The sequence below is a fragment of the Chenopodium album genome, chromosome 27, assembly GCF_948465745.1.
Source record: "Chenopodium album chromosome 27, dcCheAlbu1.1, whole genome shotgun sequence".
In the NCBI taxonomy this organism is placed as follows: Eukaryota; Viridiplantae; Streptophyta; class Magnoliopsida; order Caryophyllales; family Amaranthaceae; genus Chenopodium; species Chenopodium album.
In genome coordinates, this window is record NC_137860.1 from 24,070,867 (window position 1) to 24,095,440 (window position 24,574).

Consider the following 24,574-nt stretch of genomic DNA (forward strand, 5'->3'; position numbering starts at 1 on the left):
AGGTTTTAAAGTAAGTTAGTATTGCTGTAAATTTGATTGATTGGGTATTGATTGAGATGTTATTATTTGGCTTAGGAGAGGAGTTTATTGAAGGTGATTTCTAGTTAGTAAAGTGGCATACTAATTCGTTTGCTCAAGGTACGTACAAGTTACGAAACCTTTCTTTTAGGTGCATGTTTAAGGACGACGGATCGAGAACTTAGTATCATGTATAGGGATGACTAAGTTAAATTGTTTGGTTATACATTGTGAATTTCGTATGACGTGCACTATTTTATATTGCAAGTATTATTTGTGCTCTGATTATGCAAGGTGCGCTTAGAGGCAAAGGTATATGATTGATGTAATGATTAATTTATTACTCATTCATGATTATGCAAGCAGGATGAGTAAAGGAAGAATTTAAGTCTTCTAAGACGAGGTTGAGGTTTTGGGGTGCCTTATGCACTCAAGGTGTTTATACACCGAGGTAGTAAAGGAATAAATAATAAATGTTGCTTGCCACTAATAAATCAAGAATTGAAATTGAAAAGTTGTTTTACTTGATTGAATTGATATTGGATTGATTGTATTGTTATGCATATGAGTCATCACCAAGTCTAAACCTGTAAATCACATAAAGTGCAAGATGGATGAGCAATAAAACTCTGGATTGGTGCACTTCTGGAGTAATGACAATCAGGGGTTGGGGTACATGGGGTATTAGCCGTGTACTTTTCTCGAGGCCGTCTGATCTACGAGTCTCTTATTTCAAATATTTTTCAAAACTAGGAGTTAGGTGAGATCTCATACTAACTACGGTCACGGAGTCGCGCCCGTGGTCGTTGGATGTTTATTGATGTTTCCGAAAGGAGGCATGTAGTTTTTCTTTTATTGATGTTCCAAATGGAGCATGGGTTGGACAACCTTGTCTATTGCATAATCCAATGAATAAAAATAATGATTTACCTGTTATTAATTAATGGAGTCTTAGTAATATAAATAGTTGAGTCGTGTGTTGAGTCTATAATTTAATGATGCATGATGATTGATTATAGTAGCATGTTATGGATTTCTTAATTTATTTTGCAGCTTGTATGTACTCGGCTTTGCTGATTGCGTGCTTTGTGTGTCTTTCTTTGGTCATGGCCTTCGCCTTTCAATGACCCTGTGACGATCCAATTTTTACACTTGTAATATTGGGGAGCAGAATTACCACAGGTTCTTACACATGCAACATTCATCAGGGTTGTGGGATCTTGAGTAGAGAGTTGGTTGTTTGCATTTTATTTCTTTTGCAAGTTTGAATTTATATTAATTCGATTTTATTCGACTCTATTTCTTTTGGGTTTGAATTTATTTGAACACTGAATTTAATCACTTACTACTTTTATTGGGTTTTGAATAAGGGCCTTAATGGTTCCAAGTTGTATGACTTAATTTGGTTTCATTCGTTGGTTTTGAAACTTATTTATAACTGATTTAGTTTTTCCGCTACTATTTTCTGATAAAGCTTTAACGTTTGAACACGTGGCTGTAGCACGCCAGTAATTCTCTTGAATATTGTTCAGGGTCCTCACAGGTTTAAAGAGAGAATTATTGGGGTGTTACACCAATTCATTAGGTCTAAAACTAACAAACACATACAATATACAATTGAATCAAGCAAAGGTTGGATCTTGCTAACAAGCGCCCCAAGGCGTTAGATAAGAGATTAATTTATTACTTAAAATAATATTTAATTTATAATGCATGACAAAATCACGCGTCAATCAGTATAATTCATGTTAATCTTAGTATAATATTTTCACATTTAGTTTTCTTATCTAACGTTCTAGGGGCACTCGTTAGCTTTTGCCACGATAGTAGAATATATTATAGGCTTTATAGCCCACCAAATATAGATTGGACGAAAAAAAAACTTTCCTCTTACAATTAATAACCGTTAAAAAACGTGGTAGTGACGTAAACAAATACTCCTACTTAATTTAGAAGTCCCTTAAAATTTCCCGGCAAACTTTTTAGACGGCGGCCTAATCCTTTTCTCCTGTAAAACCCTAATTTCCGAACTTTTCTCTCTCCTCCGACAAAATCATCTCAAAAATCCCCAATTAATTCAGTTTCTCTCGAGATTCAAGCTCAAAGTTAGAGTTCTAATTGATGCAATTTGCTGTTAATTGCTTTAATGGCGGAAGATAGAGACGAAGAGAGCGATTACACTTCGGATGATGAAGGAACTGAGGATTATCGAAGAGGAGGTTATCACGCAGTTCGAATTTGTGATACTTTTAAAAATGGAAGATATGTGATTCAGAGGAAGCTTGGTTGGGGCCATTTTTCCACTGTTTGGCTTGCTTGGGACACTCAGAATTCTGTAAATTTCTTCTCTATTGATCTTTAAGTTTATTGCGATTTGTTCGTTTTTATGTGGTTTGAAATTTTGGTTTAATAATTTGTGTTCTTCGCTCTGTTATTGATTCTCTATACTTTGTTTTTCTGCTGGATTAGTGAGTTTGATATGAATATTCGGAAATCTGTAAGATATTGAATGTTTTATAAGTTAGGAATATAGTGTTTATAAGGAATGAAATGTGAAAATACAGTTAGAAGTAGCTTTGTTGCGGCGTTGACTTGAATAATGATTGAGTTTCGGTGGAAATTATAGTCGCGTAGTATGTAGTATGATAGAATTACCGTTGAGTAGGTTTTAGAAGCATTGGTGCTGAGAGTGATGCTATGCAGTGACAGGAATGTGATTGGAAGTTGGAAACGTAGAAATGCGGCATCGTGTATTATCAAAAAGTGAATTAAGAAAATGGCTATAGAAGTACAAATTATGTTTGTGTAAGGTAGTCAGAACTCAAAAGTTTGCTGTGTGAATTGCTTTTGGAAAGGTTACTCTTGTGTAATTCTAACTAGACAAGGGATTTTGGGAGCCAAAGGTGATTCTGGATGACTGAAAGTGTGAACGTGTAGGTAAAGGTCCGTTTGTATAAGATTAAGAGTTCTTTTGTAGTATGTGTCCGAAATGAGGAAACATGAGGTTTCATGTAACACTCCTTGAGATAAAATGTGTTGTATCTCAGATTATGAAAATTAGAAGTGAAAAGCCGAAGGAAATAAAATCTTGTATTGACTTTTTTGGATTCATATCTATGGTAATGTTTATATAGTTGATAATATGCTCAAGGATTATTGTTAGGAAAATGATTTCTGATTTTGTCGCTGTAATTTTCTCACTTAAATTAGGAAAATAATTCTTTTCCTTTACTAATGAACATAAAAATACTATTACTTGCCTCTGGTAGATGTATGTAGCTCTGAAAGTTCAAAAAAGTGCAAGACATTACACGGAGGCTGCAATGGATGAAATAAAAATTCTCAAATTGATCGCAGATGGTGATCCTGATGATAAAAAGTGTGTTGTGAAACTTTTGGATCATTTTAAGCATTCAGGTCCAAATGGGCAGCATGTGTGTATGGTGTTTCAATATTTGGGGGACAACCTCCTGACCCTTATCAAGTATTCAGATTACAAGGGGATTCCACTTCACATGGTTAAAGAAATTTGTTTCCACATTTTAGTTGCTCTGGATTATTTGCATCATCAATTGTCAATGATACATACTGATCTTAAGCCAGAGAATGTCTTACTTTTGTCCATGATGGATCCATCAACAGATCCTAGGAAGTCAGGCGCATCTCCACTGCTTCCAGCTAGTAAATGTAAACCTAAGACTGAAATGGAACCTTCGGTAACTACTGAATCCACAAATGGGAACTTGACTAAGAACCAGAAAAAAAAGATTAAGAAGAAGGCCAAGCGGACTGTACAGAAGGGTACTGGAGAAGAAATCTCTGGGGATTCTGGATCCAGCATCGGATTGCCAGGTCTAGAAGTATCTAGTCATGAAGTGAAATTAAATGGAAACTCTGCTGAACCAGGAAAGAAAAGTAATAGAGGACACAGTCGTGCCACAAAGCAAAGATTATTGAATTCAGTAGATGCTAAATGCAAGTTGGTTGATTTTGGAAATACTTGTTGGACATACAAACAGTTCACATCGGATATCCAAACCAGGCAGTATAGAAGTCCAGAGGTTATTCTTGGATCCAAGTACTCAACTCCAGCAGATCTATGGTCGTTTGCCTGCATATGTTTCGAGCTTGCCACTGGCGATGTTTTGTTTGATCCTCATTCCGGAGACAAGTACAGTAAGGATGAGGTATGGCTTCTTGTATCATCTTATGTCCCTTGATAGAAGAGCTTCTTTTCTTCCTTGAATTGTGGAATCATGTTTCAGTGAAGGGATTGGATGCTAAATGAATCTTTTTCTCAAGAATGAAGATTATTTCCTAAATTCCTAAAAGGATTTTTTTTTTTTCTTTTTTCCTTTTATTATGGCATATTGCTTTCTTGTTAAATTTTTTTTATACTGACAAGTGACTGAACTGTTGAACTTGAGTTATCTAGCCTATCTTGTATCCTGTTCACTGCAATTACCTGTCATTGAGTTGTATCTCTGGCCCAGATTGTTATAAATTAACCTATAGAACATGCATGTGAAAATATAGCTTGGCATGCCTTATATGCATGATATATGAAGCTGTTGTTTACTTTTGTAGTTTACTGTTTCTATGATTCCTGTAAATGTTGAACTCTTTTTGTGCAAGGGTCGTATTTAGGTCATGAGCATTAGTATTGAAACTGTGTTGATTTGTCGTATAATTGGTTCTATCTTTTACTTTTGAGTTTTATCAGCAAGATAAGGAAAATTGTTAATGATTTGAGCAAATCTTTTGATTGGTGGTCTGTGGCTTGGATCTTTCGAGCACTGCCTCACTGGGTTGACCAGGGCAGGAGTATGTGTGACGGCTAACGGGTATCTTAATGGTCAAGAATTTTATGCCAATGTCAAAACCTCTTTGAATATGTATCTTTCAGTGACTAGTTTAAATCAGTGACTTATGACTATAACGTTATTCCACAGGACCACCTTGCTCAGATGATGGAGCTGCTGGGCATGATGCCTCACAAGGTAAATTAATATGTTCTTCTTCAGTTCTTACTTTATTGTTTTTGATTCCTTGAATCTTTTGTTCTTGTTGATGTTTGTGTCATGGTTTCTTTATTGTAAATCTTGACAAGAAGGAATATTTAGACCTTGTTGCAACTTGCATGTTGATTATTGTGAATACTGTTTTGAAAGTGCACAACATTTGCAGGTAGCCCAAACCGGACGTCGTGCAAATGAGTTTTTCAACAGAAATGGGGATTTAAGACACATTCGTGATTTGAAAATTTGGCCACTCGATAAAGTGCTTGTTGACAAGTATGGTTTTGGGGAGCAAGATGCGAAGGACTTGGCAGATTTCCTCATCCCTATCCTTGATTTTGTTCCTGAGAAGAGGCCAAAAGCTGCACAATGCCTTAATCATCCATGGATTAGTTCAGGTCCTCAGCTTTCGGTGCTTAGTAGTCAAGTCCAGGCTGCAGGTAGTAAAACTTCTGATGATAAAAAGGCAGAGATTGGGGATATTGAAGCTGTAGTGAGGAATCTGGTTCTTGATACTGACTCCAATTTGACAGAAGATTTGAAACCTATCTCTATCTTGTCAACGACAACTGAGGGCTAGTTTGTGCTTAAATTGGCCCTGTTCTGTTTCCAGCTTCAACTTATGCTTCTTATAGGGCACAGTCTAAATTTTTCTTAAAAGTACTTGTTAAGTTGCCATGTGCTTAACAAGACCTACTTCGGATCGTTGGTAGAGACGATGCTGGAGGTATTTATGAATGGCTGAAGGGCTGAGCATTCAGTTACATTATATAATACAGTGGGCTGGTAAAGGAAGGATGTACCTGTCGGGAAAAAAAGGTTGTGAAAGTAGTCTTCTGGGTCAAATTTGGCTCTAATTTTTGCCGGATATCAAATGTACATTTGAGTGGGATATACAACTTTGGAGCTTGTTTCTTTTACACTTCCTGCATTTTATATACATACTGCTATTTGAACATCTATTTTTATCATTATTTTGTTTTGTTTATGGTTTGCAAAATGAGAAGATAGAAGGAAGTTAATAATGAAGCCAGGGGCTCTTACATTTTTCCAGGGTTAGATCTGAAATTAATCAGCAGCTTGTTAGGGTGCGTTTACAATATTATGGCGACTATAACTTGTTTTAACAGGATGGCCTTTCTGCGGGATCCATTAGGCTGAGTCTACTGGGATCCAATGGCGTGGTTTTTGCTGTAAGGGTGATTAATCTGATTATGTTTGCTTGGAAGGTAATGCCTTTGACTCCCAGTGTCAAATATATTTTCATTGCGAAATGTAGTATAGGCTTGTAAAGATGCTATCATGAAGAAATCAAGTTATCTTGACAATTATCCACGCTTACAGAGTTCGATCTGGTTTATACTAATGCAGTAATAATCCAACTCAGTAACTCATAGATGATTCGATGCAAATGTTCTAATTCCTTGTGACGGATCTTTGCCTATGAGTACTAACATGGCAGCAGGTCGAAGTCCTAGGGAGCAGTACTAGTTCCTTAAAAATTTTGATCTCGTTCTCGGTGTCCCTTACAGTACATACGCAGATGTCCTTTGAGGCAGCTGCATTATATTACAGTAAGAGTACAATATATCAGGAAATATCAGGTGGAGGAATCCACTTGATGTACTTTGGATGATCAGACATCCTCCATATGACACAAGACATGTATAAATTATGCTATACCAAAATGTGTAAATCAAAGCAACAAAACTGACCTTGACAAAGATTAAAGGTGCAAGTGTGCAACATAGTACAAGTAATTATCAGGATTATTCACAAGAACCTCGAATATAATCCAATGTTTGTGTATGTGTATATCAACAATACTTGTACACTTGTATAGTTGTATGATAAGGTATAGTTACCTAAAAGAAAGGGTGTGACTCATTGGTAGTTGACTCATTTAAATATTAGGCATCAACGCATGTAAAGTAATTTTGTTAACTTTCCTCATCGTTTGTCCTCCCCATTCATCTAGAGGTGATCAATATTGGCCCGGTCCGGCCCTAAAATAGGGCATGTTCAGGCAAGCCTAAAAACCAGACCTGAAAAAGCCCACTTTGGCCCAACAAGCCTGCTACCTTTTGTGGATTTGGACACGAGATATGATGTTAAGGTCCGGCATGGCCCGATAGATTGATCACCTCTACATTCATCCAACAATCGAGTGAAGCGACTCCCTAATATAGATATCCAACCAATCATAATGCATCCTTCCAATTATGGTAGAGAAATTGCTACAAAATGTATGAGTTGAGTGAAATTGGAGAGCATGACTATTGACTAGCACACCTCTCGACTTCAATTTTAAAATATAAGCCATTTAAGTAAATTTACATGTATAAAAAAGTGATTAAATATGCTTCGTCTGTTCTATAAAGTTATATCTTGAATTACGCGTAAATATAAATTAAATACACAAGTTTTGAAGTGACTTGTAAGTTAAATACAAATTGAAATGAGTTTAAATTTTGAAAATACTAATTGAAATGAATATAACTACATATTACAGAGTACATGGATGTGTAAGTTAAATACACACAAGTTTAATTTAACAATCACAATCAAAGTTACCATGTATAAATAGTTTAACCATATGAACGCGGAGTACTGAGTAGAACTATATGAAACAAATGCAGTAATAGAATCTGCATTATAAAGTGACTTGTGTAGGAGTGTATTAGTGATGATAACCATATAAATGACTTTTAACGTAATGATCATGAGGAGTATATGACAATTAATACTTGTAATTGCATTAGTAATTTAGTATAGTATAGAGTGCTTCGTAATATTGTAGAACAAATTTTATAGACCAACAATAACAAGATTGCCTGACTTATGTCTGGAATTAGACTTAGGGCATGTTCATATTTACTGAACTGAGCTGAACTGTACAAAACTAAACTGATTGGAGCCGAGCTAAACTGAACTGAACTGAAATTAAGCTGAAGTGAACATGCCCTTAGAGGGAGTTCTTCACAATTTGTTTCTAAAAGGTCAAGTAAAACTTAGGTACAAGAATGAAGAGGAACTGAAATCTTAAGCCAAACAACTTTATTTAGATATTCTGTGATTTTGTCAATTACTGCCAGAAATAATGAGTTTTAAGTATTTTTACATGAAAAATACATGTAGTAATACACCCCCGTTTATATGATCTCTCTTCTACACTTATACAGCCTTCCTCCCTAAAATTACAAATAAATTAAGCTAGCTAACCTAGTGAAGAAGCCCAACAATGAGATGATTACACTAATCTGATATACTCATATACCCAATTTACTTTGATTTTTGATAGAACAAAGCTACAATATTTTCCTTTTCTTGAGATATACATACATAAGGTAAAATCCAACCACAATACCAATCATGATTCCTGCTGTTGTCGTCCAAAATGCGAACTGCATCAAAAGAGTTGACTATTATTTTCACCTCGATTGAAAATCGACAAATACATGGTATTCCAAATTAATATGCAAAATTTTTTTGAAGCAAACATGATCATGATTGTCTTGTTTGTAACAAAAGTCATTACAAGTATTGTGAAATTAAGTGAGCATTGAAGGGAGAAGATTTTGGGTCCTATATCTTACATCTTAGGCATGCAATCTTTGAAATAATGATAATCAAAATATAACTAGACTACCAAAGACATACCACATGCTCTTCAAGATAGGACTTCAAATTCATGCCAAATATGCCTGCGATCAAAGCTCCAATTGCTACGCAGAATGTGCCTACTTGAAGGAGTAACTCCACTTTGCTTACTTCGAGTCTCCGGGAACTGAAACATGAGAAGACATTTCTGTCATTAGCAAATGCCCGCAACAATAACTAAGCCTCTGGAACAAAAAATGAAATACAAGCATAAAAGATCAATGTATACAGTTATACACGCTTCTTGATTTGCCATAAATGTGATCCTGCTCTTTAAGTTGAGGAATAATTGGTAGGCGGGGCTAACATAGTATGCAAGTTGTGGGAATACTTATCCTAGATCACAAAGTTTAAAATTACGGTTTGGGCAATAAGAGACATGCCTCAAACCTCCAGTAAATTAGGTTGCACAAATCAAAATAATGAAGGGTATAAATACAGAAGTATCCCCAAAACTGACCTTAAATTTACAGCAATCGAGTCTTCCATCTCTTTGGCAGAGTCAAGAAGCCTTTCAGCTTGACCATGGATAGATTCACACCTGCAAATGCAAGCAATGAGATTCGTCTCACACCTCTTAACTTTCTCAAAATGACTTGGAGTTCTCTTAGACTAGCTTCCCCAAAACACACTACAGATCATTGCAAATTTATAAGTGTTACAGCTTACTAGTCTGCGTGATGCACATGAAAGATATTAAATAATGCACAGCATTACAAAAATTAAGTAGATCATCGCGGCAACATACAGTACAAGCATTCTTGATGAACTGCCTGGTCACATTAAGTAGATGATAGAAATGACAAAAAAGGTATGTCCGGAGGGTTAAAACTTACCTCTGAAGATAGTTTTCCAACAACATTTCAATTTCTTCCTCCTCCTCTGCATCAGACACACTATGTTAAAAACCCATTTCAAAGATTTCATGATGGATGCACACAACTTTTTTCCCTTTTTGACTCACCCTCTGCATTATCTTTGTCCAAGGGGACTGAGCATTCTAAGGTATGAGTAATTCTATTTACTGTGCAATTCCTTCCCATGATACATATCCTGCGTAATTCCTCTGTGTCTTCCAAAAGATCAAGCAGCATCTGCCTGAGATCCCCAGCTCGAGATCCCAACTCAACCTTGACAAATAACAGGAATAAACTTCATGTTGTTTACCACTAAAATCAATGTGCTACTGCTTGTTTGTTGAAAAAATGACAAGACATACCAATGTTTGCTTGCTAGTGCGAAGTTGTTCCAAAATATCACCTGTCAACCGATTGGGGAGAACCTCAAGTAGTGATTGAACCTGAGGTGCATGAAAAAATGCTTTTCTTACAGTTTGGAATGGAATTGCGAAGCCAAAGGAATTTAGAATAACCCTAATCTCTAATGATTTTCAGAAATTTAACGATTATTTGGCATAGCATTCACACACGTTTTCCTATAAGGACAAAGCTAACTGGGAAACACCAAACACAATGGGAATACAAACTTAGTTTCCAAGTTATAGGTTGCCATGGTATCAAATAAGAAAAAAACAAAAGCTATACTCACTGTGTTGCCATACTCACACGAGGTTCTATTTCCATCATCCTCTGCTCATAGCGCTGTATTCTTGAAACCAAAGCAGCTTCGACAACCTAGAAATATAAATTCTCAGAAATTTGGAATATAAAGTACTGCATACTAGAGTAAATATTTCAAATGTTAAGAAATCAACAAACAATTAGACTCCTTGCATTGATACAAGAAAGTAACGGCAAAAATAAATCAAATTTTACCACAAGAATAGTGCTTTAGTCCATGAGGACAAAATACAGTCATAGATAACAAATTCATGACATTATAATTTACCTCCAGTACAAATGGCATAGACAACACTCCATTTGTGTTTACAGACTTTAGACGAGGCAACAATGAATCAATGAAAGCTTTTCCTCCCCTCCTGAGATAATTAACAAATACACACATCCATTGTTAATTCCGTTGAAAGGTATGTTAGAAATCAGCAGAGAGATTATTTTCAAACAGCAAAAGCAAACCTATAAGGAGATAAATGTACCGGTTGTAGTTAAATATGAGAACACGTTCCTGCATCACTATCGCCCTTAATGAACCCAAATTCAGTAGAATAGCGTGCTCCCGAACCTATAACATATATGCAAATGGATGATCAATTTTAGCACACAAAGTAAAATCTGAAAATGCAGCAGTGAAAAGAATTTCGAGCCAAAATAAAAAAATTTGATAGCTTAGGTTGTAACCCAAATCAGTGAGCTACCAATCTACCATTAGTTCATTAATGATTAAGATGTACAATTTCAATGACCTTTTTACATACTACATTGGCCTCATATGTAAACTTTGGTTCACTGAAGAAGTTGACAAACACAAGCTATGTCAATAAGTAGCAAGAGATCCGATTTTGTACCAGTAATGAAGGCATTGAGTTAGTCAGCCACAAGGACGGATCAACACTGCGAATATCACGAGGACGAAGACCTGACAATAAACAAGCTCATAAACAACTCTCCAAAGTTACAAAAACTAATTATCAAGTTAATAGTCATGTTGATCATGTAATTTGAACTAGTAACACGACAACTAAATCCGAACCAAGAGACCATGTATGATCTCAAACTCACCACTAGTTTTCAGCAAATTCCTTCTATTAATCGTCTTCGTCGATACCATTCCATCCGACTTAACCTCCACCACCTATTCATCCATTACATCAGAACATAACATAATTGAATTCAATAGAACAAAAATAACAAGATTTTTAAAATTACAAATCAAGTGTCATTTTCGTAAATAAATCAACAACTTTACTCGTATTCTATAATTTAAAATTATTGATTCTTTTTACAATACCATCATTTAATTTGCATTTTTTATTTTTGTTAAATACTTTGATTCAAACAATTAGACATTTTCAACGCACACTCTATGTCAAATCGTTGCAAATAATTCGAAACATAGGTAGCACCGTAGCAGTAACTCATCGATAATTTTGAATTTTCTCCATTTTAACCATAAATTACACGAAATATACGAAATATTCAGTACAGTACTAGTGAAAGTTATGAACAAACCTGATAAACAGGCTCAGGAATTCCAAGAGGAGAAGGAGGAGGCGAAGAATTCACTTTAGCAACATCATTACCAGAATAATGCTCAACTTTAACATTACCAGCAATTTCTCTGTCATCAAAATCAACAACACCGGAATCAGCACGAGTATCGGAATCGCTAACTTGATCTTCGGCAGTAGATTTCACGAAGCATCTAGACTTCAGCGTAGATTTGACGGCGACAGAGAGGTTGAAGCTGCGGTGGAGAGAGAAAGAGAGGGAGGGAGTTGAGCATGGCGGACGAAGGAGGAGGAGGTCGGAGAAGAGGTGAGAAGGAGGAGGAGAGAAGAGAGAATGCGGTGGTGGCGAGGGTGGTGTTGTTGTCGCCGGAAACATGGAGGTTGTGGAGTTGGAGTATGATCATTAACAGAGGAGAGAGAGAGAGAAAGAAAGAAAGAGGATAATGCTGTTGTTGTTGTTATGTTAGTAGTCAATTTTTGAATGTGTGGGGTTTATAGTTTGTGTGGATTTGTGGTTGTGATTATAATTCGTCATTCTAAACAATGTAGTGCCAAACTGCCAAAGGGGAATATGTTTGTTTGAGTTTAAATCACGCAATAGCAACTAGCACGAGGTGTTAACGGGTAAAATTGAGAATTGAGACATAGCAATGGTGGTTTGGGAAGTTCGGAATGTATAAAAGCTTGTCAAGTCTAGAAATTGAGCTCGATTCGAGTTTTGGGACTCCTCGAGGTGAGAATACTTTGGCTCGAGACTTGATCAAGCTTGAACCGAATCTCAGATACTTCCCCCGTTTCTTATTTCTTGCAACATTTGCCATTTTGGGGTGGTTCACATTTCTTGTAACAAACTTATTTTTTTCCTTATTTGGAAACTTTTTTCGGTCAAAATGACCAATATACCCTTACTAAAAAAAATTTAACACATAATGCTACCCATAATAACAACCCATTATACCCTTAATTCAAATTGATTATCAATTAAATCACACCCAATTAATCAAACCCATTGTCTTTCTCTCTCCTCCTTCATCTATCATTCCATCATCTCTCATAATCAAATTCCTCTTTCTCTATCATCTTCATCTATCATTCTATCATCTTCATCTATCATTCCATCATCTTCATCTCTCATAATCAATTCCACTTTCTCTCTCCTCCTTCATCTAACATTGCATCATCTTCATCTCTCATAATCAAATTCCAAATCACCTTTTGATGGGTTTCAGATCTGATTGGGGTTGGTGGCGTGGGTCTGGTGGTGGCGTGGGTCTGGTAGTTTCGTGGGTTGGTGGTCGTAGGTTGGTGGCGTGGATTCGGTGGTTTCGTGGGTCGTGGGATTGGTTTCGTGAGTCGTGGGATTGGTGGCGTGGGACTGGTGGTTTCGTGGGTCTAGAACTGGTCATTTTCGGTGGTGTTGGTGCCTTGGTGGTGTCAGTGGGTCTAGATCTGGTAGTGCCGGTGGTTTCGCAGGGGTGGAGGAGGGGTTTTGGTGGTTTCGTGAGTTAGGTGGGTGGATTTGGTGTGGTGGGTCTGGGTGGTGGTTGTGGTGTCGTTGGGTGATTGCGGGCGGTTTCGGGTGGTTTCTAGGTGGTTTCATTGGTGGTTGCTTTTCGTTGCGGGTGGTTCTGGTGGCATGTGTGTTCATTGGTGGTGGTGCTGAACTTTTAGTTATTTAATTAATTATTCACCCTCTCTCCTCAATTACATTATTAACATACCCTTACTTTTTATTAAACATGCTTAAAATTTTTTGACTTGGGAACCGTGCAACCCCCCTTTGTTGCACGAAATAAGAAACGGAGGGAGTATTTGATTTAATAATGCTTGCCGGTCATATTTACAACATGAAAATTAGTGTTTGATTTAATCACAAACTTAAAGAGCAATAAACACCAAAAAAAACAAACTTAAGAGCAAGGACAACAATATTCTCATCCTCATCGTCATTCTCTCTTCTTATTCGTTTAACACTTTATTTTCTCTTTTATATACCATACTTGTTCTATTCTCTTACCTTTTCTTTTTCCCCCACATCAATAAAAGATCCTTATTTAATCCTCTCGATGCAATTAAAAATGTCATGTGTCTACTTAAAGCAGGGGCAACAAAATCCTCATCCTCTTTTACTCTACTTTTGACACCTCATTTTCTCTTTCATATACCCCAATTTCCACCACCTTCATCCATAAACTATTTCTCTTACCTTTTCTTTTTCCTCCCACATCAGTTAAGGATCCTCTTTCTTACATTTTACAAATACCCCATTATATATTCTGTACTGTCATAAATATTTGTTACATTTATTTTTTAAATTGAATTATATATATATATATATATATATATATATATATATATATATATATATATATATATATATATATATATATATATATATATATATATATATATATATATATATGCAAATTACACTTATATATACGAAGTATTAGAGTATAAAATAATGTCAAGAACCAATGATAATTGTTTTGCCGAAATACTTAGCTCAATTATAACAAATTGAAAATAAAAATAACATTAAGACGTTAATTGTATTGTTAATTTTTTTTTTTTTACAATAGCAAATATATCTATGAAATCAGAGTTTAAAAAAGAACAAGAACTAAAACTTAAATCAAGGATTTTAACACTTAAGCCTTTACAACTTTTGACATTAAAAACAATGATAAACTTGAACTGGCTGAACATGTCGCAGAGTAGGGACTCCTTACAATACAAGGAGCAAAAACATACTACACACCATAAAGAGAGCAACAGAGAGAATCGAAACTGTTTGACCATGGGTAGCTATTCCTTACCTGGTGGGATCAACTTATCACCAAGTAAGGTCTTCAAACAGGTCACTTGAACTAGTGACCTTCCAATCAATGGCTTTCCTTGTTGGCAAGAAAGCTTTAACAACGTCGAGGCCCGAGAAACCCCAAAACAAAGTTTGGGCGCCTGCCTCGTATAACAAATTTCAAGAGTAATGATCACAAGAATCACTACAACCGACGGAAAAGAAAGCAAACCAATACCACTCCAACAAAATACACCCTTCACCTTAGCCAAGGCCAACTTCTTATTCAAACCCCCAACAACCACATCTGTAAACTCTCTTACCAGTATAACCACACCAAAATCGTTAACAAAGGATCTTAACTCCCTCTACACACAACCATCCAAAATACTATAGCCAAAACAAGTCAATAGCTCGGAAAACAAACAAAGGAGGGTAAAATACACCATAAAACAAACTAAGACAAGTAAACTCTAATAATTACCAAGAAAAAACATACTTAGGAAAGAGAACAAACTAGAGGAGAGCACCGTCCAAACTGAAAAACCCGAAACCACGAACACAAAGAATCTCGAAACCCTAGCCCTAACTTCATTGTTTCCGTCACGAACTTGTCTTGACGGGGGTGTTAGACCTGCCCTCCAGCGCAAGGACCCATGAAACCCTAACCCTTGTAGGAGTTTATAGATATTATAAGCGAAATTTCATAAATCATATTCATAAGCACCTAAACCAAGATCACATGCATAACACACAAGAATCACATAATTATACCTTTGAAGCGTGATCTCCACGTAGCTATTCGATCGGCAAATAAGGGAGAGAATAGAGCCTCAAGCGTGACTCCTCTACTTAATCCACGGGATTTGAACGAGTCGTCCACCAATACTAGATTGGTCGAGTAAAGGAAGAAAACCAAGATCACCACATTTAATGGACAAAACTGACCACCACGACGAACCACCACTACTGTGCACACCACCTGCGCCAAGAGGGGAAGAGTCGTGATAGAGGGGAGTATGTGAGAGGCTTGGTTTCGTGTTTTCTAATTGGGGTTTGATCTTAGTGATCATGAATTTCTATGTTCAATCGTAGGCACCTAGTCTATTTATAATCATATTATAATTAGACTAGGAGCAAAGCCCAAACCTCTAAATCCCTCCTTATGGCCAACCACCTAGGGGATGAGGCACATCATGGGCCTTGTCCTCTAATGTTCGATCTAGGCCCTTTGTGTGACCTTATAGGATCCGATCCGTCCAATTAGGCTTTAGACTATTTTACTAGCCCAAAGATCGTTAGTACCCTTAGCTATGATATAACGACGACCCACATGGGTGAACTTAATTATCTCCATAATTTGATCCATTTATATGTCTAGTAATTGCAATTCATGAAGACATAAATCCTTCAACCCTAACTTTACCGTTTTCGTCATGGCCAAAAATACCGATGACCAATGACGGCGGCGTTAGGCTTAGTCCTTGAGCCTTGTTTCACCGACGAAGAGACCCTTTGGACGAACAATAACCTTCCACGCAAAGGTGGGAAACAACGTCGGAGTCTGACGATATGAAAACTCCCCTCGAAACCTTGATTAACTAGGATAAGCTCACACAAATACCACAAAATGGGATTATAATCCTCAAGAAAGAAGGTGATGGTTTTGTCCGCTTTTCGAGTGTGAGGTAGACGCCTATTGGGAAAATTGAATAGAAAGGAGAATAGAAGCAGAAGAATAAGAAAAAGAGATGAGGAGGCTCGCCGGAGTACGGCCGCGGCTCCAGAACTCCAGCGAGCTCCTAGGATTTTAAAAAGGGGGAACTTAAAATAGGAGGAGAGAGAAGAGAGGATTTAAGAGAGGAAAGAGAACCTCAAAAAGAACAGTACACATAAATTAATTATAATGTTAAATATTGTCATATACTATTAACTATTGTCAATTATACTCTATTAATACAAAATTATAATAAACAAAATTAAACTCTATTTATAGATAAAAATATTTGACGAAGGTTGGTTATTTTTTTTAAGTAACATTTAAAAAAAAATAAAAAAAAAAAACAGCCGTTAAAATATAATCGACATTACAAATGCATGAACAAATTCAACTAAAAAAGCATTGCCAAGTGTAACAATAATTGGTGCATGTTGATGATTATAAAAACAAAATAATAATAATAATAATAATAATAATAATAATAATAATAATAATAATAATAATAATAATAATAATAATAATAATAATAATAATAATAATTCCCTTATCTCTCTCCACGTGTCACCTACCTACACATTTCCACGGTTCCACCCAAAAGTTGACTCTTCAGTGATGCTCCTTCATCCTCCATCTATAGAGGATTCACCTTCATCCTCTTTAATTGAGGATCCTTATGCAAAATTTCACAACAATCCTCATCCTCTAAATTCACCAAAAATATATTGAGGATGAGGATTGTAGTCCCCATTTTGGGTGCTCTTAGAGTGTGGCCATTGGATGACCAGGTCACTGGTCATGAGGAGAGAGAGAGAGGACATTTTATTAAAAAAAATGGAAGAAAGAAAAAAAGGGTTGAAAGAGATTGATGACATGGTCTTTGAAATGACCAAACTGAAAATTTGGTCATGAAGATATTAATGGACAAGTAATGTGTATTATTGGAAGAAGATATTAATGAACAAGTGGCAGTGTAACAATTATAGGAATTATTATTTTTTTAACCAATAATTTTAAATTATATGGTGGGATAGAAAAGAGAGAATATATGGTGGGGTATAGTGGGATAGAAGAAAGAGAATATATGGTGGGGTATAGTAAAAGTAGGAGAGAGAAAATCATGACCAAAGTTATTTTGGGCAATCATTGGGAGTCTTTGGTCATGGTTGGTCATGTGACTTGGTCATGGATGAGTGGAAAGAGAAAGAAATTATAAAATAATCCATTACCAAATATTTTGGGTCATCCATTGGGTATACTCTTATAATTGGCTGCATGTCATTTAGCATAAAATCGAAAATCTACAATTGTTTGGGTGAACTTCCACGCATTAGACCGCAAGCCCAAATGTGGCTCTTGAGCCAAGGAGTGTACATCTTCTTTCTACGGGAAATGATTTTGGCACACCCTAAATTGATTTTGACACACATTAAATTGATTTTGGCGCACCCCTATGTGAGAGCACAGTTTTCTATACTCTTCTCACATAGGGGTGTGCCAAAATCAATATCTCTTTCTAGTAGGATGGTGCTTCATCCTCATCATTTGACGATTCTCTATTAAGATTCCACAACCTCCTCATCCTTTTAATTTAGAAACTACCATTGAGGGTGATGATTTAGTTATTGTTGTGGGTGCTGTTAAGTATTTCTAGTAAGGGGTTAATTTTAGCATAAGATATGAGTATTATGAAAAATATTAACATTATAAACAAAGCAAAATTTTAAAGGTTCCTTAATGTTTTATCGTCGGTCTAGTATATGTTACAATTTATTAATGTGTTTGCCTATTATTCGATTGAATTGAATTAAACTGAATTGAATCAAACAAAAAAAAAAAAAAAAAAAAAAAAAAAAAAAATACCCAACCCAATCTATCCTAAATATATGACTGAAACGACCCAATCCTATCAAACCCAAGTGTTGACTCAATACGCAACAATCTATAGAACTGACTCAAACCCAAAAATCAAATTGACCCAATTAAAACCTACTAGTTACTACACAAAATCATGCAAATTTTAGCCCACAACATTGATGGAATCAAAATCAATGAGGTAGAACTCAAATATCAATTATAAACGAAATTGATAAAGCATCACAATTCTTTTGCAAAGAATTCAAAATCTTGCCATGAAAAATATAAATTTTAGCTAGTCACATTCATCTCCAATACAGAAATAACATCTACCACAACCTCACGGCAAGTTTATAAAGCCAAAATTGTAATGACACAGGGAAATAACTAAGGCATTCATCTAAGAAAAATATGTAGAGCAGTTCAACTCGAGAAAAACCATATTGGCATTACATAAAATTAAGCAGTAGCTGCTTCCTTCTGTAGCCTCTTCCTAGCTTCCTCAATAATAGACAACTTGATACCCTTACCCTTGGGAACAGATACCCATGGCTTGGTGCCCTTGCCAATGATAAAAACGTTGCCTTGACGAGTTGCAAATTCGTGACCAGCAGCATCTTCAACGTGAATGGTTTCAAAACTTCCCTTATGCTTTTCTCTGTTCTTCAGGATTCCGACACGCCCTCTGTTTCTACCACCAGTAACCATAACAACATTTCCGACATCAAACTTGATGAAGTCAACAATCTTGTTGGCTTCCAGGTCAAGCTTGATTGTGTCATTGGCCTTGATAAGTGGGTCTGGATAACGGATGGTACGACCATCATAGGTGTTCAAATAGGGAATACCTTTCTGTCCAAACTGAATAGATCGGACCTTGCAGAGTTTGTACTGAAAAGTATATGGATGTACAAAATAAGACACAATTTTCTATATTATAAAGTAGACTTAACTGGTGGCATCAAGGCAAAAGAAGAGCATAAAAGACATCAAGTCAAATAAATGGATCAAAACTAAATGCAATAAATTCTTAGAAGCAAATGACAGTATACCTTTGCCTCTTCATCTCTGATAGAGTGCAAGCGGAATCTTCCCTTGGTGTCATAAAGCAGACGGAAATTCTCATTTGTCTTGGGAATGGAAACAACATCTGAAAAAAAAGGCAGTTCCCATTAACAGGTGCCAAAAAAGTTTATACGGAGTACATAGTTATCAGGTATTAGTTATCCTAACAAAGATTGTTAATTTGTAATATTACCAATTGAACACCAACAATATGTATAATATGGGGCAACAAATAGCAAGTCTTGGCCATAAAAGGTGAATACATCATGCAATCCAATCTAAAGGAATCTTATATATACGTCGATAATGCAAGTTAACAAAGAAGATCAAGACAGAAATTGAAAGAGAACATACCCATAAAACCAGCTGGGTAGGTCTTATCAGTCCTGACTTTGTTATCAACAAGAACATGTCGTTGCATCAGAATAGCTTGGACCTCTTGGTAAGTAAGGGCATACTTTAACCTGTTACGCAGAATAAGGATCAAGGGCAAGCATTCCCTTGCTTTGTGGGGACCAGATGAAGGTTTGGGAGCCTGCATATCAAATTGCAGCAAACATAAGAAAAAATTACAGCAGCAAAACAGCCAGATGAATAACGTGCAAATTTGAGTCACTTACAAATGCGCCACCAAGTTTGTCAAGCATCCAATGCTTGGGGGCATTGAGCCTCTTCAAATGTTTCTTCAATCCCCTCGCCTGCAATTCAGATAAACAACAAATCATAAATAAACAACGTTGGAGAACAAACATGCATACCCTAAATTCTCAATAGCATTTACTCCATACAAAGTATAAGATATACTCTGCAATTAAGACATGATATCAAAAATTCAAAAGGAGAACAGCTCTATTTCCCACCTTCTAGTTTAAGTGTTTAAACATTTGGAAGAAAAAGCTCTGAACAATGCTATACATTTCCCACTTGAATTTAACACTTAACTTGTACACTACCATTTATGACACAATTGAAATGAAAAATAAGTAAAATAAAACAATCATTTCACCTTTGCAATACGTTGTATATGCAATTTAATAGCAAACACAGATTAAGTAGCAATTTCGACAAATAAATCAATGAAACATATCCCATCATCAATCGACAAAAATGCTAAAAGGCCTAAAACAGACGCACTCGAATACTCTTCATCCATTTCCCACCCCGAGAGAAACAGCTCGGACAGTACCACACTAAACCAGTTACTCGAAAACCAATATGTAGGAAAGCACCATTACCGCACAACAAAAGCAAAAGCCAGAGTCATCAACCATCTCATTACGACATCCTTAATACAATCCACTGATACCTTCAATTCAAAAGCAACACGAAATGTATCTAAACTAGAGACTTCAACACTTATTCCAACCAGAAATTACCCAAATAACCGATATACAAAAATCATTAGATCAAGATAATTATACAATTAGCAAATTTCATCAACATTTATGATCAATTCACAGTCTTTAACCACAATTACCCAGTACAATTCCAAAAACAAAAAAGACCTGGTTCACATTTTTGCAAGAAAAATCACATAAATTACACAGAACAGATCAAATTGATGAAAATTTTTAAGACCCAGAAGACATGCAGCCGATCCCAGAAACAAAAATCCACAAAAAAACAATTACATTCAGAAAAAGTTGAGATTATGCAATGAACAAAAATCATAGTACTGGAAATTAGAGAAAACAAGATACGAGTAGATTGCAAGAGATTAGAGAGAAGACTGACCATGTTTGAAGATTTGGGTGGAAGAGGGAGAAAGCTGTTCTCTCTTCAGCGGCGTTTGTTCGACAACAGAAATTGGTTAAGCAGGAATGAGTGAGGATTTCAATCAAAAACCCTAGTCTGTATCTGTTATCAAAAAGCCTTGCTAGGGTTTCTATATAGTTGGGCCTTTTTTAAAAACAGAAATGTAATTCTAAAGTTAGCCCAACTTAATATCCCCTTGGACGGTTGGGCTTGCTCCTCGTGCACAGTGTGTGCAATTAGTCTAAGGTGCACCCTTGTGCATCTTAGATAGGTGTAACAACGATTTAGGTGTCATCCAAAGGGAGATGGTCCTTTATTTTGATATTCCTCCGATTGCAATAAAGGATCTTCTTCGGGAGGATATGTTAGGAGTCACTACTCCCCGGTTTGTAATTTGATTTCTTATTTTTGTTTGAATAAAAGGGCTATGCCTTCGTTTGCACCAAAAAAAAAAAAAAAAAAAAAAGATAGGTGTAACAACATAGCCCAAAAACCCAATTACACACAATTCAATTAAAAAACACGAAAACTGCAATACACCCACCCACACCCAATATATGTAAAGTCACTTCTAAAGTCAAAACTCTTATTCTTCTATATGATTTTCTCTCTCCTCTATTTCATTTTCTCCCACTGAAAACCTGCAAAAACATCAATGGACATTAGTGAAAAGATGTAAAATCAAAAGGATCCTCCCTAAAAAATGGCAATTTTATGTAAATTTCACTTAATTTTATTTGAATTTATATGATTATCACTTAATTTTGTTTGAATATTGTTCAATACTCTATTGTTCGAAATTTTTTTATTGAACCTGTTAAGAAAATTAGTGAAATCAAATGGATACCTTATGTTCACATTCCGAAATGCATATGTTCATATTTTGAATTTTTATGTTCATATTTTGAATCCTTTTGTAAACTTTTCTGAAATGCATATATTCACTTTCTAAATCTATATGTTCATACTTTTATATATATGTACATCTTCTAAAATGCTTAATTATGTTCATATGTATTCAAAAATGAACCAATGCATATGTTCATATTTTTAATACTTATGATGCATATGTTTCATAATTAGATTATTTATTATTTCTTCAATTTTTTATGTTCATAATTAAATGTTTTATATTCATAATAATATTTTATATGTCATAATGTAAATATTCATTAAGGATATTTGTTGTTCATAAATATTCTCATTAAGTCTGTTTATGCATATGTTCTCTTTCTTAAATGCATATGTTCATATTTTTACGCATATGTTCACCTTATAAATGGTTATATTCACTTTGAGGAAACCAATGCTTACATTCATATTTTGAATTGTTGTGTTTACTTTCTGAAATGCATATATTCATATAGTTTATGCCTATGTTCACTTTCTGAAAAGCTAATGTTCAGATTCAAGGGAACCTATGCATATATTTATATTTTGCATGATTATGTTCATTGATAAAAAAAAATGCAGAACATCAGATGAAATTCATACACAGATGAAATTGATCGAAGCTAAAAAAATTCAATTCATATGAATTCAAAAAATCAGATAAACAACCAATTCCATATTGTACGGAACATATTCAATCGTTAAATCGAAAAAAAAAACGAGAAAAATAGAAAAAAAACCCAGAGGAAAAAGGATTAAAGAAGGAAGGAGAAGACTCAGAGTATAATTTGTGAATTCAAAGATTCATATAAACCTTAATCAATCGAAATTAAAGCACAAAATCAAAATTCACTCAAATTTTCATACTTAATAACTACTTTCATGTTGTAAGAAACAAATTCAATCAAAAAAGTGTCAAAAAGGGGAAAATTTAAAAAAAAAAACAGAGGAGAGAGAAAATAAAAAACGAAGGAGAAAAATAGATGAAAAGAAAGCTAATGTTCACTTTCTGAAAAGTTAATGTTCATATGTGTTGTTGTTTCACCTATTTCTAGGTGCAGGTGCATGAGTGTGCACCTAAGAATATGCGCTATGCGTGCTTTTTCTTTGGTTGAGTGCAACGAGCCGAGCCAAGTATTGCCTTATTTTTATATACACAGTTTATATAAAATTTATTTTTATAATTTGTATTTTGTAAAAATAATGAGAATTACGCACCTTGTACAAAAATATTTGTAATTTTATACTTTTAGATTTTCATCAAAATTATGTTATAATACTTGTTCAACGTCGCCTAATACGTATTTCAATGTATAAATCCATTTATTAGTGTGCTATTTACAATTGTTTCATTTTTAAAGTTAAATTGATAGATTGGAGTTGTAATATAGAAGTTTCTAATATTCAAATTTCAAACTTTTGTGTGTTAAATATGGTAACTCCAATAAAAAATGACATCATTCTTGCATTTAGGCGGGAAAAAATTTAGGAAAAATTGCTCCCATTAATCTGAATTTTGCCTCGTCCGCCAAAATTAATCCATACTTTTGATTATTATCTATCACTCCCAACTTTAGGGGGTATTAATTTTTATTGCACCCAACCAGTCATCTAACCTGATATAGCAAGTCACCAAACACGTGTCAACACGTGATAGGTCCAAAAAAAATAAAAAATAAATAAAACAAAAATAAAAAAAAAAAACAAAGTCAGCCCCCCACCCCTATCCCGGTAAACACCCCACCCCCACCCCTATCCCGCCGAAAAATCGCCCCACCCCAGGAAACACCTCACCCGTTGCCGGAAAACGGCGCCCACTACTCCCCCGCCCTGAAAACCCACCCAATCTTCCCCAGCCCCTGCCGTTTCGCCCTCTTCTCCATCTCCTTCAACGCAAAACTCAGCCACCACAACCCGTCAACCCCCTGTTCTTACACCAACCCGCAACTCACACCCCCAAATTCGCATCTCCCTCACTCAAACACCACGCACACCAGCCCACAACCCTTGTTCCCGTCGCACCTGTCATTAGCAATCACCATCGTAGCCAACACATTCCACGGGCACCGCACCACCTCTGCTCCCAGCCACCGTCACCAAAATCACCACAAATCGCGTGCAACAGCCCTCAAGTTTGGAAATTTGAACAGAGCAACCCATAAATTCAAACTTCGAATTAGCCCCAATTCGAGTTCGTCGCAGGCGTGGCCTCTGCCACCGCGGGCGCCCCTTTCCTTTCCCCTGCTTTGGTGCGAGAGAGAAGAGAGATGGATGGGGGCATGGGGCTGCTGCTTTAGGAGGCCGGTGCACCGGGGAAAGGGGGATGGCTGGCAGGTGGTTGTATTAATTTTTTTTTTCATTTTCATTTTTTGATTTTTTTTAACCAATCCGGTTGCGACACGTGTGCAATTAATCACAAGTCAGCAATGTTTACCTGATTAACCGGTTGCAAGTCATTTGGGTGTAATAGAAATTAATACCACCTAAAGTTGGGCTTGGACAAGTCATTTGTCTTGTTAAAATGTGCCTTGAATAAGATTATATGTCATATAATATGTCTACTTTGGGCACCAAGTATTTTACTTGGGCACCAATCTTGGTAATACTTGGGCACCAAGCTTGGTAAAGTTTACCTTGGGCTCCAAGGTTAGGAGGTCTATAAATACTCCTTATAGGTTCGTCATATTCATTCATTCTATAAGTAG

General features: G+C 35.8%; 3 protein-coding genes across 3 annotated transcripts; 1 reads left to right on the forward strand and 2 right to left on the reverse strand.

Moving 5' to 3' along the window:
• Window positions 1–2,024: 2,024 nt before the first annotated feature.
• On the forward strand, window positions 2,025–6,065 carry LOC145619177 (uncharacterized). The gene is made up of 4 exons (XM_081673807.1): window positions 2,025–2,353; window positions 3,288–4,205; window positions 4,971–5,018; window positions 5,206–6,065. Exons 1-4 carry the CDS (start codon window positions 2,165–2,167, stop codon window positions 5,614–5,616), a joined length of 1,566 nt encoding a protein of 521 aa, XP_081529933.1. The 5' UTR covers window positions 2,025–2,164; the 3' UTR covers window positions 5,617–6,065.
• A 2,002-nt stretch (window positions 6,066–8,067) lies between these two features.
• LOC145619494 (magnesium transporter MRS2-A, chloroplastic-like) lies at window positions 8,068–12,245 on the reverse strand. Its single transcript, XM_081674196.1, has 12 exons — window positions 11,786–12,245; window positions 11,336–11,408; window positions 11,122–11,192; window positions 10,753–10,838; window positions 10,545–10,635; window positions 10,262–10,330; window positions 9,916–9,996; window positions 9,661–9,826; window positions 9,533–9,578; window positions 9,157–9,237; window positions 8,697–8,823; window positions 8,068–8,440 (listed from the first exon to the last, which is right to left on the reverse strand). The coding sequence occupies exons 1-12, from the start codon at window positions 12,158–12,160 to the stop codon at window positions 8,345–8,347; spliced, it is 1,362 nt and encodes a 453-aa protein (XP_081530322.1). The 5' UTR covers window positions 12,161–12,245; the 3' UTR covers window positions 8,068–8,344.
• Window positions 12,246–18,533: 6,288 nt separating this feature from the next.
• On the reverse strand, window positions 18,534–21,103 carry LOC145619557 (small ribosomal subunit protein eS4x). Its single transcript, XM_081674273.1, has 5 exons — window positions 20,958–21,103; window positions 19,844–19,921; window positions 19,578–19,758; window positions 19,211–19,308; window positions 18,534–19,049 (listed from the first exon to the last, which is right to left on the reverse strand). The coding sequence occupies exons 1-5, from the start codon at window positions 20,958–20,960 to the stop codon at window positions 18,618–18,620; spliced, it is 792 nt and encodes a 263-aa protein (XP_081530399.1). The 5' UTR covers window positions 20,961–21,103; the 3' UTR covers window positions 18,534–18,617.
• Window positions 21,104–24,574: the final 3,471 nt, after the last annotated feature.

What these genes read in the sequence shown, in the direction of transcription:
- LOC145619494 (XM_081674196.1), bottom strand. Translation starts at nt 12,160, where the DNA reads ATGTTTCCGGCGACAACAACACCACCCTCGCCACCACCGCATTCTCTC. An exon ending in TTCCTGAGCCTGTTTATCAG is followed by an intron (nt 11,409 to 11,785) that starts GTTTGTTCATAA and finishes ATGGATGAATAG; the next exon opens with GTGGTGGAGGTTAAGTCGGA. An exon ending in TCGATTGCTGTAAATTTAAG is followed by an intron (nt 8,824 to 9,156) that starts GTCAGTTTTGGG and finishes CTCATGTTTCAG; the next exon opens with TTCCCGGAGACTCGAAGTAA.
- LOC145619177 (XM_081673807.1), top strand. Translation starts at nt 2,165, where the DNA reads ATGGCGGAAGATAGAGACGAAGAGAGCGATTACACTTCGGATGATGAA. An exon ending in CTTGGGACACTCAGAATTCT is followed by an intron (nt 2,354 to 3,287) that starts GTAAATTTCTTC and finishes TGCCTCTGGTAG; the next exon opens with ATGTATGTAGCTCTGAAAGT. An exon ending in ACAAGTACAGTAAGGATGAG is followed by an intron (nt 4,206 to 4,970) that starts GTATGGCTTCTT and finishes GTTATTCCACAG; the next exon opens with GACCACCTTGCTCAGATGAT.
- LOC145619557 (XM_081674273.1), bottom strand. An exon ending in CTACCCAGCTGGTTTTATGG is followed by an intron (nt 19,309 to 19,577) that starts GTATGTTCTCTT and finishes CTTTTTTTTCAG; the next exon opens with ATGTTGTTTCCATTCCCAAG. An exon ending in TCAGAGATGAAGAGGCAAAG is followed by an intron (nt 19,050 to 19,210) that starts GTATACTGTCAT and finishes TATACTTTTCAG; the next exon opens with TACAAACTCTGCAAGGTCCG.